General features: G+C 34.4%; 1 protein-coding gene across 16 annotated transcripts in view; it reads left to right on the forward strand.

Annotated features, from left to right (window-relative positions):
- The window catches only part of LCORL (ligand dependent nuclear receptor corepressor like), a 296,483-nt gene that overhangs the window by 239,164 nt on the left and 42,433 nt on the right, over positions 1–14,886 (forward strand). For 11 of the 16 annotated variants that reach the window (XM_050791945.1, XM_050791942.1, XM_050791941.1 and 8 more), the window contains one exon: positions 14,134–14,227. The exons of 3 other annotated variants lie outside the window; for them this stretch is intronic. In XM_050791945.1, coding sequence (XP_050647902.1) covers positions 14,134–14,227 — 94 coding nt within the window. Of the gene's footprint in view, positions 1–134; positions 3,227–6,738; positions 12,324–14,133; positions 14,228–14,886 lie in introns of those variants that run through there. 2 more of the 16 variants (XM_050791960.1, XM_050791953.1) reach the window with 2 other exon arrangements.

Genomic DNA, 14,886 nt, shown 5'->3' on the forward strand with positions numbered 1-14,886 from the left:
TTGTTTCTGTGTAATATCATGATTAGTTTATTCAGAAATCTTTCCCAATTTACTAATTCTCTTTCAAGCTGTTTTAATCACGATTTAACCTGTGTCTTGAGTTTCTAATTTGTCATTATACTTTTCATTTCCAGAAGTTAATTGTTACTTTTTCCAAATGTGCCTGTCAGCATGCCCATAATTTTACAAAAGAATCACTAAGCATGATATCAAAAGTGACTGGGAGGGTTATTTTAGACAAGATGGTTCAGGAAGACCTCCATGAAGAATTGAGTTTGAGCTGAGACTTGAATAATGAGAGGAAGTCCTCCATATGAAGATCTAAGATCTGGGCATTTAAGTCAGAAGAAATATCAAATATAAATACAAAATATCAAAACTCAGGGCGGGAATGTATCAGATGTTTGAGGAACTGTATGAAGATTGTCTCAGTCAGTGAAAACCAAGAGATTGTTCAAAGCTTTTTTAATAAGGTGAGATTATAGAATGTCAAGAAATAAAATTGTTACGGTGTATATAAGCTGGATTTTTCTTTTTTCTGTTTTGTAAAGAATGTCATTTTTTAAAAAGTGCACTTTTCAAATTCAGAAGTTCCATAAATGCTACTATATAAAATGTCAGTTGACTAACTTAATTAGGTATATAAAGCAAAAAGAAAAAGAAAAAAGAAATTAGTGTCCTCTGTTGCCATTCAATTTTTTACAAAAATTTGTTATATGGGTTAAGTATTCCTTATCTGAAATGCTTGGGACCAGAAGTGTTTTAGATTTTGGAATTTTATCTTATTTTGGAATATTTGCATATACATAAGATATCTTGTGGATGGGGCCCAAGTCTAAACAGAAAATTCATTTATTTCATATACATCTTATACAAACAGTCTGAAAGTAATTTTATATAATATTTTAAATACTTTTGTGCATGAAACACTTTGTGTTAAGTACTCGTATGATGTAAAGTTGATCACCAACCCCATGGGTTTCCAAGTGTCAATTCTCGGTTTTTTTCTTTTCCCTTGTAATTTCTCCAAGTATTCTCTCCCCAAAGAGATAACTTTCCTACCTACTTTATAACCTTCAAGTTATCAATATGCCAAAATTGGGTTCTTATGTCCAGTTGTAATAAAGATGATATTTTGTATTTAATCTTCCTCTTGGTTTTCTGTTATATTAAGGACAAAATTTACATTTCTTTTAATGACTTACTAGGTTCTGCCAAGATTTTGTTCCTGCCTACCTCTCCGGACTTGTTCCGTTTCCTTCTCTTCTTGGCCTAGGTGCAAGTCATACTGTCTACGTCTGACACTTGCCAAGCCCACTCTGCTTCAGAGTTTTTCCTTCATCATTGCTGATCCCTTTGCCTGGGTTACTCTGCCTTCAGATATTCTTGTTTTTGTGACTTGCCCCCTGTTCATCATTTCTATCTTAGCTAGAGCATCACCTTAACAATAAGAAAATGATAAATTCCAAATTCCAAAATGTAAACAAAAGAAACTTTTGCATGACACAGAAGAAATCACTATTAGAAAAATCAAAAGACAGTGGCAGTCTGTGAAAAAATATTTGTACCTTATAAAATAAAAAATTATTCTAATCTATTAAGAGTTTCAAAAAATTGAAATGTAAAATATCAACAACCTGATAGAAAAATGAGCATAATTGTACTGTCAATTCATAGAAGAAATTTTAAAAGCCCTTAAACATAGGAAAATACTCTCAACCGTACTCATGTGATTCACAACTGTCACACTGATAAGAATTAAGTTTAGCTATATACCCTGTCAAAGCTGTTAAGCAACAGACATTTTCATGCATTACTGTGGAAATACAAACTGGTACAGTCCTTATGGAGGAATTGACAGTATCTGTTACATTTTATAAGTATTTGTCCTCTGACCTAGCAATCCGATTTCAGGAAATCAAGCCTTTAATTACACCTGCACAAATATGGAATGATATGCATTCAGGGTGATTCACTGGGACATTATTTGTAATAGCAGGACATTGGAAATAATCCAAATATCCATCAGTAGTGTCTTGGTCAGTTAAATTATTTATATCCACACAATGGAAGGCAAACATCAAAAAAAAAAAAAAAAAGGTGAGAATGATCTCTTGATAGTGAATTTCCAGGTTTTCTTGTTAGGTAATAAAAAGCAAGATGCAGAAATACATATATTACATGCTCTCTTTTGTGTAGAAAAGCAGGGAAGGTAAGCCAAAAACTAATGACAGTGAACATGGTTACCAAGAAGAGGATGAAGTAAATGAGGCAGATGAGACGGGAATGGAAGTGCTCTCAACAGACCTTGTTATTTAGTTTTATGTAAATATTCTGTATATTCCAAAGGATAAAAATTTTGTTAAAGTAAAGCAATCCCAAAAACTTGAAGTGGAATATAACAGATAAACCTGGCTGGGTCAAATTAGTAACATAATGTTAGTAACATAACATTGAGAAAAGAATTATATCAAGTGATTTTACCCAGCATTTTGACTATACATTCTTAGTGAAATCCATTCCAAGGGCAATAGAATATATTCTAAGGGCAAAAAAATACTTTAAAGTATGCTTAAACCTTTTTTTAGTAATACTAGTAATAATGTCATTACTTTTTGAGTCGGTAGAACAAATCAAATATGTAATCATGTTAACATCATTAGGAAACCAGTATTTTCAGTATAAGATAAAAAACAAGCAACATCAAGTATAAAACCTTATATTGCATGTGGATTGGAAACGCAGTGCAGACTGTGAATTATTTTCAAAAATACACATTTCCTCATCTGACCAATGGAACAACCTAAAAGCAATGAAAACTCAGTGGCATTGAACCTAAACCTGGAGTGTGGTCTCTAAGCATTATTTCTCTTTAAAAAGAAGAAGACCTCTTTGGACTTCAGGTTTGGACTAGGAAAAGTACAAGATGAGCCTGGAACATCTTGTGCCAGCAGGCAAGGAAGCCCAAAGATGAATTTGTTAAAAGAGTACAGGAGTCAATGTTAAAGGTTCCCAGGTGGTCAAATACAAAAATATTTGATCATCAGTAGAAGAACAATTTCAGTGGAATGAAAAATATTGAATGTTTTAAAATGTACTCATTTAAGAGAACCAGAAACTGAAAGTGTCCCCCAGAGTTGGTAGTCTCTTTTGGAGGTACACACCACACCAGTTCTTTACTGCGAAAATTAGCAATTAAAGGAAAGTGTTAAGCATTTATCTTGCTTTTTCTTTTTTTGTTTTTTTTTTTTTTTTTTTTTTTTTTGAGACGGAGTCTCGCTCTGTCGCCCAGGCTGGAGTGTAGTGGCCGGATCTCAGCTCACTGCAAGCTCTGCCTCCCGGGTTCACGCCATTCTCCTGCCTCAGCCTTCTGAGTAGCTGGGACTACAGGCGCCCGCTACCTCGCCCGGCTAGTTTTTTTGTATTTTTAGTAGAGACGGGGTTTCACCGTGTTAGCCAGGATGGTCGCGATCTCCTGACCTCGTGATCCACCCGTCTCGGCCTCCCAAAGTGCTGGGATTACAGGCTTGAGCCACCGCGCCCGGCCTTATCTTGCTTTTTCTATACAAATTGTATTTCAGGACAACCAAATCATTTAAAGAAAATTCTTGAAGAATGTTGGCTAATAAATATGGAAGGCATAATAGACTTAAAATATTACTATTTTTCCACTCCAGTAAGATAATTGAATCAAACAACAGCATCAGAAGATAAAGACTAATGTAAATTAATACAGCCACTATTGAGAACAGTTTAGAGGTTACTCAAAAAAACAAAAATAGGGCCACCATATGATCCAGCAATCCCATTGCTAGGTATATACCCTTAAAGAAAAGGAAATCAGTATATCAAAGAGATATCTGAACTCCCCTGTTTATTGCAGTATTATTCACAATAGCCAAGATTTAGAAAAAACTAAGTCTCCATCAACAGACAAATGGATAAAGAAAATGTGGTACATAAACACAATGGAGTGCTATTCGGCCATGAAAAAGAATGAGATGCTTTCGTTTGCAACAAGATGGATGCAACTAGAGGTTATTATGTTAAGCGAAATAAATCAGGCACAGAAGGACAGACTTTTCATGTTCTTACCTACTTGTGGAAGCTAAAAATTAAAGCAATTGAACTCATGGAGATAGTAGAAGGATGGTTACCAGAGGCTGAGACGGATAGTGGGGGGTGGGGTGAGGAGGAAGTGGGGATAGTTAATGGGTACAACAAAATAGAATTAATAAGATCTAGTATTTGATAGCACAACAGGATGACTATAGGCAATAACAGTTTAATTGTACATTTTAAAATAACTGAGTATAATTATGTTGTTTGCAACACGAAGGATAAATGCTTGAAGTGATGGATGCCCCATCTGCCCTGATGTGATCGTTATACAATTGTATGCCTGTGTCAAAATGTCTCATGTACCCCATACTCAGTAAGTAACCACAAAAATTAAAACTTACAAAAGAAACACAGGCCAAGCGTAGTGGCTCATACCTGTAATCCCATCACTTTGGAAGGCTAAGGCGGGTGGATCACCTGAGGTCAGGAGTTCGCGACCAGCCTGGCTAACATGGTGAAACCCTGCCTCTACTAAATACCAAAAAATTAGCTGGGCGTGGTGGTGCATGCCTGTAATCCGAGCTACTTGGGAGGCTGAGACAGGAGAATCACTTGAACCTGGGAGGCGGAGGTTGCAGTGAGCCGAGATCACGCCACTGCACTCCAGCCTGGGCAACAAGAGTGAAACTCCGTCTCAAAAAAAAGAAAGAAAAAGAAACACGATGATACATTGTTTCACATCCACTAGGGATGGCTAGAATCTAAAAGATGTGATAAGTATTGGCAAAGATGCAGAGATTTGGACCCTTGATACATTGCTGGTGAGAATATAAAATAATGCAACCCCTTTGGGAACAGTCTGAAGTTCCTCAAAAGGTTGCGCATCTGGTTACATAACCCGACAGTTCGACTCCTAGGAGGTTGGAAAAGGCTGTGGGGAGGGGGATGGAGAGAGGTTGATCAACAGGTACAAAGTTAGGTAGGAGGGATACTTCTTGTGTTCTATTGTACAATAGGGTGACTATAGTTAATGATAACATATTTCAAAACAGCTAAAAATATTTTGAATGTTGTCACCACCAAAACAAGTGTTTGAGGTGGTGAATATGCTAACTACACTGATTACTGTACAATGTATACATGTATACATGTATGGAAACATCACATTGGACCCCATAAATAGGTACAATTATGTGTCAATTCAAACCAATAAACATATATATATATATATATATATATATATATATATATGAAGATAAGTATAGAGGAAAGGTTATTTTGAGAACTTTACAACAAAGGAGTCAGATTGTCACCATCAGAACACACTGATCACTTGAGCATCATTGAAAATAGACTTTATGTACCTCTTGATATGTCACTTCACCTGTGAAGTATTCTTACCAAAAATGTTGAACATGGGTCTAAACAATTCTGAGACCGATGGTTCTTAAACATAGTCAGGAAGCCCTAAGAATCCCTGAAACCCTTTCAGGAGATATACCAGGTTAAAATTGATAATACATTATTTGTTCTTTTTACTCTTCATTCTCTCACAAGTATGTATAGTAAAGTCGCCTAGAAGCTACATGATGTGTGATATCTCACCACAATCAATGCAGAAGCAGATGTGAGAATTCAGCTGTTTTCTGTTAAGCTAGACATTAAAGAGACATACAAAACTTTTTAAAATATAATTCTTTTTACTCATTTTGAAGACTTTTTTCATAAATGTTTTTATGAATGTTAACATTTTTAGCGTTGTTATCAATTATACTTTTAAAATCTTTTTATTTAATTTCTGTTATGGTAAATATCAGTAGATATAGCCCACATAAACAAAAGGTCTTTAAGGTCTGCAATAATTTTTAAGAGTAAAAAGGAATTATGAAATCCACAAGTTTGAGAGTTACTTGCTTTATTGCCAATTCCACGTTTATCAGAATTATTATACAAGGAAATTTTTAAAAGCAAAGTAAATGATACCACAGGAAAACAGTGCCGATGGTCATCAACTTAAGATGGTTCAACTTACAGTTTTTCAACTTTACAATGGGTTTATTGGGATATACATGCATTTTTGACTTACTGTATTTTTTTATTTACAGTGGGTTTATCAAGACATAGCCCCATCGTAAATTGGGGAAAGTGCCGCCCTAAATTGGAGACCATGGCCAGGCATGGCGGTTCACACCTGTAATCCCAGCACTTTGGGATGCTGAGGCAGATAGATCACTTGAGGTCAGGCATTCAAGACCAGCCTGGCCAAAATGGTGAAACCCCATCTCTACTAAAAATACAAAAATTAGCCAGGCATGGTGGTGCATGCCTGTGATCCCAGCTACTTCGGAGGCCAAGGCTGGAGGATCACTTGAACCCAGGAGGCAGAGGTTGCAGTGAGCCAAGATCATGCCACTGCACTGCAGCCTGGGCAGCAAAGCAAGACTCCATCTCAAAAATAAATAACTTAAGACTCAAATGTATCACACTAAGAATCAAATGTAACACAGACATATTATTTGATTCTAATTGAACATACCAACTGTAAAAACACATTTTGGACTCAAGAAATTTCAGTGCAAATTAGGCATTAGAGGATAACTTTACCTATTGTAGAAAAACTAGAAAACAAATAAGAAAATGAAGAAAATAAAAATTATCCTGTATTCTTCCACCCAGAGCTATCTGTAGGTGCTCCTGTGTTCAGTCCTTCCAAACCATTTTCTGGAGAATGTCTACGTGTGCACAAAACACACTCACAGTGCTCAGCCCCACTGACCTACTACATGACATATAGATCCTCTGTAAACTGTTTGCATAATTTACACTTTTGACATCCTTATGTTGCTAAGTATTTTTCTGCAGAATCATTTTAATACTTAAATTGATTTACTTAGTTCAGTAGTATGGAAGGATCACATATTAATTGTGTGTCTTATATATAAACAAATATTCTTGAGCTAAGGTTTTAAACTCAATCTTAATTTTTACTTCAGAACAAATTCCTAGAAGTGAAATTGCTGGATCTAAAATAATGCGCAGTGCTGTTGAAAGTCAAGATAGTAGGAGTAAGGGCGAGGTAGTGACCAGAAGAAGATACTGAGGTGGGGGGGCGTCAGGGTTGACACTGCTAAGTAGGTGTAGTTTTTATATGGGAATGTTGAGTTCATGAAAATTCATTAAACTGTATAGTTAGATTGTACTTTTATGTAAAACATTTATAAAAGTCTTTTTAAAAGTAATCATTTTTGGAGGAGCATGACAAGGAGTCTCAAATGTATGGTTTAAAAAAATCAAGTCTTCCACTATGACATTGTTGCAATAAGTATACAAACCATGTTTTAAATAATATATTCGGCTAAAACTTTTTACAGAATAAGGTAATGTAATATAGGGGATAAAAGAGAACATGTTCTTTAAAATGTTTTTCATAGGTAGTGACTTGAAGCCTTTTGAAGCCATGATTTAATTCAGTACTTGCAGGAATAACTGAAGAAAGAAAAAAGAATTACAATAAAAGTCTAAAATGGCATTTGGGGAAATGTTGAAGCCTTATTTTAGTTTCACCTGTAGTATTTTCCTAAATTTGCTATTATAAATGTTTACATCTTAAATTCACTATAAGCACTTTACTCTGATTTATATCATCTCTTATAATGAATAGATAGATTAATGAATTCTGTAGTATTTCAGCAATATATGTACAAAATAAAACACAACGGGAAGAAAATAACCTTCCAGTTAAAAAAACTATTTGAGCCCGGGCATGATAGTTCATGCCTGTAATCCCAGCACTTTGCGATGCCAAGGCGGGCAGATCAGTTGGCAGTCAGGAGTTCAAGACCAGCCTGGCCAACATGGTGAAACCCTGTCTCTACTAAAAATACAAAAATTAGCTGGGTGTGGTGACGGGCGCCTGTAATCCCAGCTACTTGGGAGGCTGAGGTAGGAGAATCACTTGAAGCTGGAAGGTAGAGGTTGCAGTGAGCTGAGATTGTGCCACTGCACTCCAGCCTGGGCGACAAAGTGAGATTCTGTCTTAAAAAAAAAAAAAAATACTATTTGACTTGCAGAGGTAGGCAAATGAAGGAAAAACCAATCCTAAGGCTGGAATAATGTGCTACTCTTGTATTATTTCTCCCATGACTGAAACCCCATGGTTGAGCAGTAACAATCAAAACAATTTTATTTGCAGTGAACGTAAGACTTCAAATTTTTAAAATTGAAATTTGGATAAACCCAGGGAATGCTTTTACACTTTGTTGATTTTTTGCTAATTAAGTTTACGGATTTTTTTTTTTATTATGGAAACTTGGGAAAGGCAGAAAAGTATGAATGTATGTACACAATCACATATTTTAACTGCTCAACACTTTATCAACCAAAGGTCATCATTGTTCCCATTTTTGTATATTTACTTCCACAGTTTATGCTATATTGTATTTGATTTGAGGGTTCTTGTTTTACATGCAAAACATGTTTACGTCATCTGTATATCAAACTTTATATCATACCGTTTTATAGTAGCATTTGCATTTACATGTTTACATCATCTGTATATCAGGTTTTTATATCATACCTTTTAAAAATGTTACAGTAGCATTTGCAGTTTTTTCATGCTTTATTAATGGCTTTAATGACAGTGTTAAATCTAATTCTCAAGCAAGTGAAGGAACCATAATTTATGTAACCATTTTTTAAATATTTAGGGTTTTTTAAAAATTGTACAATCTATGGTATATCTTTGTATATAAAACCTTTTTATGTTAAATATTCTTAAGCTAGATACCTAGAAGAGTGTAAACATTTTTAAGATTTTTGATTACATATGGCTACATTGTTTTTTGTTTTTGTTTTTTTTAAGAGACAGGAGTCTTGCTATGTTGCCCAGGCTGGACTTAAACTCTGGACCCAGTTCTTCCATCTCAGCCTCTCAAGTAGTTGACTTCTCTTTCATTTTCAGTTTTATCATCATTAAAACTTGCATATTAATAAATCTGTGCCATCCGGTTGTTGTGAGAACCGGATGAGTTAAGACATGTAATGTTTGTAGCAAATGCTTCGCACACTTTCAGTACACTATAGAAAAATACAGTTTTAAACACATTAGGTTTAATGTAAGTTACTAATATTTTCTAGCAATCAGTTGAATATAATTAACAAAACTGTAAGAATATCCTAGAGAGGAGAATAGCAAAAGGCCAGATAAGAGATGAAACAGAATGATTTCCTTGGAGGGGTGGAAAACAGTTCTGTATTATGAAGGTTCCAGTTGTCCTTTTTGAATAGATCCTTTATCAGAAGTTTGCATGACAATACAGGAAAGAAAATTTATGAGAAATTGAAATCTGAATTTTAACTAAAAATTAACCCAATAAAGTGAGTATTCAAGAAATTGCCCAATTTGGCCATGACTTCAATTTTTGAAACGTCAGTTTATTTTTAAATTTAATTCCGGTAGTGTTATATAGACAATTACCTGACCTTGTTCAAAGATTGGATTGGCTTATCTTTAATTCTGTACATTTTACAATAGTGTTTGATTGGAAATAACTAAATTATAATGTTAAATGCCCCATCTCCAACCAGTAAATGAAAACAATTTTGTATTTATTATTAAATGTTAGTAAAAAGTTTGAATATACAGAAAAATACAATGTAATAATCATGTACTTGTTAACCAGAATTAATAAATGTGTTATTTGGTCATATTTACCTCTGATTTGTCTTCTCTTAAAGACCTAAAGTATTTCTAGAAATACAGTTAAGATCCTTTTAGATCTTTTTGTTTACCCTTGGAAGCAACCAGTGATACTACCTATTTATGTATCTATAAACAAAATAGTTTTGTGTGCTTTAAATATTCACATAAATGGCTTAATAAATACACTATCTTGTTCACTTTAATCCTGAAGTTTACTTCTTCACCAAAAATTAAAAATCACCAGCAACACTAAGTGTTAATCAAGGATGTGGGACAGAAATTTGGTAATATCTGTTGTTCAGCACTTTACTTCTGAGAGTTTATCTTAAGAGAAATTATTGTACATGAAGACAAAAAAATTTATAAGAATGTTCATTTCAGCATTGTTTTTAACAGTGAAAAACTAAAACAACCTGAATACCAACAGTAAATAAATGGGGAATAAATTACAGTGTAATAAGATAGACTGCAGAGAATATACTAGTAAAATTGAATTAATTACCTCCCCCCACTTACTTAGTTTATATTATCCTGTCATAGCATTCTAAGTGCTTAGTTTTATCTACACTATTTACTACAAAATGGTGGGAGAGGATTCCAAGAGTTTATTTTAAATGGATTTTTATCATGTATTTTGGGTTAATTTTAGTACTTTGGAATGATGTACACACAAAATCTAGTTATATCTCCATTGTGAAGGAGTGATGTAATCACCATTCAGATAGATGTAATTATCAGGAGCAAGAAAATATCCTTCCCCTGCCCCCGCCATTCCTGGACTTTCTCTATCCTTCCCAAGCTGTCTCTCTCATTGTTTTTGTTTTTCTAATTCAGACAATCCTAGGAATAACTTCTTTTGATTTTTCCAGCCCTTGAACTACAGGCTTTATGAAGAAAAGGGAATCATGCTATGAGCAAAATAGTATAGATGGTTAATACTGCTAACAAAAAGTGAGATTTTCTATAGATAACTAAAACTGATCTAAAATTCTTAATGGTATTAGAATTATTACATATTTATGTATTTTGTGTTTACTATGTGAACATTAATTGATTAAAGAATTTTAATGCAATGTGACAGAAATATATGATGGAGTACATTTTTCATTTTCACTAGATAGTATAATGCGTTACTTTCTTTGTCAAAGCCTTTTAGAATAAAACTTTTAACATAGCCTAGATGTGGAGAAAGGGCTATGAAGAAGAGAGAAAAGCATTTCTCAATAGGGTCATTATTTAGACTTCGTAAAGAGAAAGAATCAGAAGTATAAGCCTATTTGCATAGATTTCTGAAAGATGGAGTAGAGCTTCTATGCAGCTCATCCAGATTAAAATGCACTATAGTTAGTGCTTTATGTGTGAGTAGTCCAAAAAAGAAAAGAAACCTTTATTGCCCTAGGTAGAGAGCTGCAGCCTAGTTTTTATAGTATCTGTAAAGGAAAGAAAGGGGTTTCCTGTACCTCCTTTCATAATTTATATTTTATGGATTAATTTTAAATGGAGCATATCAAGTCTAACAGCTTAGAATCAGGGAAATTTCATTACTTCATTCTGAGACTAAGAGTAACAGACTTAGGGGAGTGTGTTTTATATGCCATAAACTGTACATAAAATGAGCAAAATCAAAATTTGTGAATAAAGTTATAAACTTGAATATGGGTTTGGCAGTTATCCTTTCTTATAAGTTCTTAAAGTAGTAAAATTTTAATTGCTAAAAAAGAGAAATGAGATGATAGAACAGAGAAAACATTTCTTTCTCCTTTTAGTAGGTTTTAGCACTCTACCAATGTTTAGTAACACAAATGAATAAGTCAAGATCCTGGACCTTGAGGAATTCAGTCTCATGGGGGAAAAAGATGTATAAATCAATAATTGCACAATAGTGTCATACGTTTTATAGGATGCTGTCCACGCAGGAAGACAAAATAAGCATCTTCTGCCTGGGTGGGGGATCTGGGTCTTCAAGGATAAGTAGAAGTTTGATGAGTAGAAGTTTGACAAGTCAAATAGGCAGAGGAAACAATGTACTGCAATTTGAGAGGCATACCACTGTGTAGCACGTTTGAGGGAATACAAGTAGTTAGATACATGAGCCGTGTGAGGCTTGAGATGAATGGAGACTAAGTTTAAAATTAAGCTGGATGGGTAAACTGGGCCAAGAAACTGTCTTTAATAATTTTTCAAGATAGTCTGTGCCAGGTACTTTGCTTCTTCAGTCTGTCCCTTTTATCCTTCTAATCTATGGGCTCTAACCTCTGGCCACACTGAATTTTTCCAGTTCTTTGAAATTCTATTCAGCAAACATTTAATCGAATACATATTGTATGCCAGGCACCACTGTAAGCCACAGGGATATATTGATGAATAAAATACGCGTGGTCTGTGCCTTCACATAGCTTATAGTCTGTGGCTAGCACTGGTAGGTATATGAGCAACTAGCATTACATTACAACCTGCTAAATAATATAAGTAAGTGTTACTGGTATAGTAACCTATAATGATGATCAACCAACTCTATGTTGTGTCCTGAGTGAGGCTGATGTGTTAGATTTGGTGAGAATTAAGAGGGGTGGGCGGGGTGGGAGGGCAGGGGGCAGGAGTAAAGGAGTACGAATCTTCTAGGCAGAGGAAACCAACTCCAAGTGTGAAAGCCCAGAGACAAGAAATAGCATAGCACTTTCCCAGCAGGTTGCCCTGCTCCACCTTTAGCTCCTTGCGGTCCATTCTGCCATAGCAGATTGATCTTTTAAAAACCTAAATTGAAATCTTGTCGGTCTTCCACCCGGAATCCTCCAGTGGCTTCCTGTCTCTGTCAGAATGAAATGCAAAGTTCTTGCCATGGCCCAATGGCGCTCTGTAACCTCTTTCTGCAGCATTTCTGATCTCAGCTCACTCTTGGCCTGGCTTACTTCATTTCAGATACCCTGGCCTTTGCTATTCCTCTGACATTCCAGGCATGGTTCCATATCACAGCCTCTATACAGACTGTTCTTTCAGAAACGTTCTCCCATGTATCTGCTTAGTTGGTGACCCTCACCTTATTTAGGGCCCTGTTCAAATCAAAGAAACCTGCACTGATAACACTGCATAAAACAGCAGCGCGCTCAGCCCCACCCTCATTACTCTATCAGCTTACTCTGTTATTCTCCAGAGTGGCACTATCATAATTACTGGTGGTAGTGGTGCTGGTTGTGGGGGTGTATGAATTATCTCATTAGATCCTAAGCACTGTGACAATGACTGTGACTGACAGTAGGTACTTGGTGTGACTTTTTTTTTTTTTTTTTTGATGCTCTTCTAGTGCCTAAAATAGTGCTTTGCACATAGTGAGCACTCAATGAATTATTGTCAGAGTCTATATAGCAGGCTATAGATAGGATATTTTGTTTTATTTTTCATCTTTGTATCTGCGCAGGAACATACGTATTTCATGGATTGATTATGGTTACAGTAAAACCCAGTTGAATATTTTAAGCCCAGTTGAATTAATATATCTTTAACCATGTATTTTTAATAATTTTTCTTATAGCTAAAACTTTTAGTTTTTTAGCTAACAATAAAAACATTCACAGAATTCTTTGCTGGGTTATAAATTCATGGTTTATGTTTATACTTTTTGATCCTGAAGTATGCCAGATTAACAATAAGTCTGAATCATTGAATTTTTATTTAAGTAAATGTTATATAGTAACTGCATTTTAATAACATCCATAGGCAGTTATTTTATAACATTATTTTTCTAAAGCTGCATCATCGGAAGTTATGTCTTTAGTCGTAGATATAAGCAAAATATATTATGTAGGCAGTGATTTAACTATTGTATAGTTCAATAATTTAAAAGAGTAAAATTTTACACTATGAGTTCTAGAAAATATATAGTTCTCATATATTCCTATACATACAGCCACAGTTTACCTTTTGCTGGTCCTAGTAAATGCTAATTATTCAATTCTCTTACTCATCATCACATTTTCTGTTCTCTCTGTTTTGTACAATTTATATCACTCCTACCTTCCCAAAGCATTATCTGGGCAGCTTTGAATGGAAAACAGTCATGAATGAGCAATCAATGGCTATTCACTACAAAATGGTAGAGAGGTGACTAAAAGTTTATCTTAGACAAATTTTATATAATATATTTAGTTTCTTCATATCACCTGGCAATGCCAGCTCCTTCTCTGTTCTTTTTTTCCTATATAGTGCCTTCCCAGTCATATCCTGTTCCTAAACCTGTTTAAGATGAATAGGTAATGGCCACATATCAAATACTAGTGTTATAAATTAGTAGATCAACAAAATATGAAATATTAAAATGTAAGGATTGCCTATCTGTTGCAAATATAAAGTTTTTTCTCTTGCAAAAATTATAGGGGATGGAGTGTTAGATCTCTCTACAAAGAAAACCAGCATAAAATCTGAAGAGTCATCCATATGTGATCCTTCTTCTGAAAATTCAGTGGCTGGGTAAGCAATATCTAGGAAATATAATTTAATATTAATATAAAATTATCTCTGCAGAGAACTCTTAATACTATTCTGAGTAGTATTGACGTATATAGTTTTCCTCCAGAATTTTTGTCACTCATAAGTGTCTCTCTCTCATACCTTTCATGTGTCCTTTCTCTTTCTTTTTTATTCTTTCTGTTAAAGAAAAGTTATCAGAACAATCACCAAACTTTAGTTCATGTTACTAAAATGAACTACCAACTTAATCATAGAATACAAACTAAGAAGCAGGACGAGTAAGAGAATATTAAATTAAATACTCAGGAGGCAATTTTAAGGGAAATATGTAATTTATTAATTTTTTAAAACAATGAACAAATTCTAAAAGCACTGTACTTACTAATTGTTAACGCTAGTTTATAGTGTTTAGATTTTCTTATTGCACTTTAGATGTGGTGGCAAACTACTTAAGCATATCTAGTAATCACCACAAAAAGTCCTTTCATGTTTTGAAAAGTGTATTAATCATTAAATAAATAATTAGTAGTGAAATGCTGTTCTGTTGGATTTTTGGATTTTTTTTTACAACTTTTTTGCATCTTCCCATTAACTAACTGCACAGGAAGCTTTTTTGTCACATTTAAATCTTAGAGGTAGACTGTAATTTGTTTCAACTA

Source organism: Macaca thibetana, chromosome 5 (assembly GCF_024542745.1).
Source record: "Macaca thibetana thibetana isolate TM-01 chromosome 5, ASM2454274v1, whole genome shotgun sequence".
In the NCBI taxonomy this organism is placed as follows: Eukaryota; Metazoa; Chordata; class Mammalia; order Primates; family Cercopithecidae; genus Macaca; species Macaca thibetana.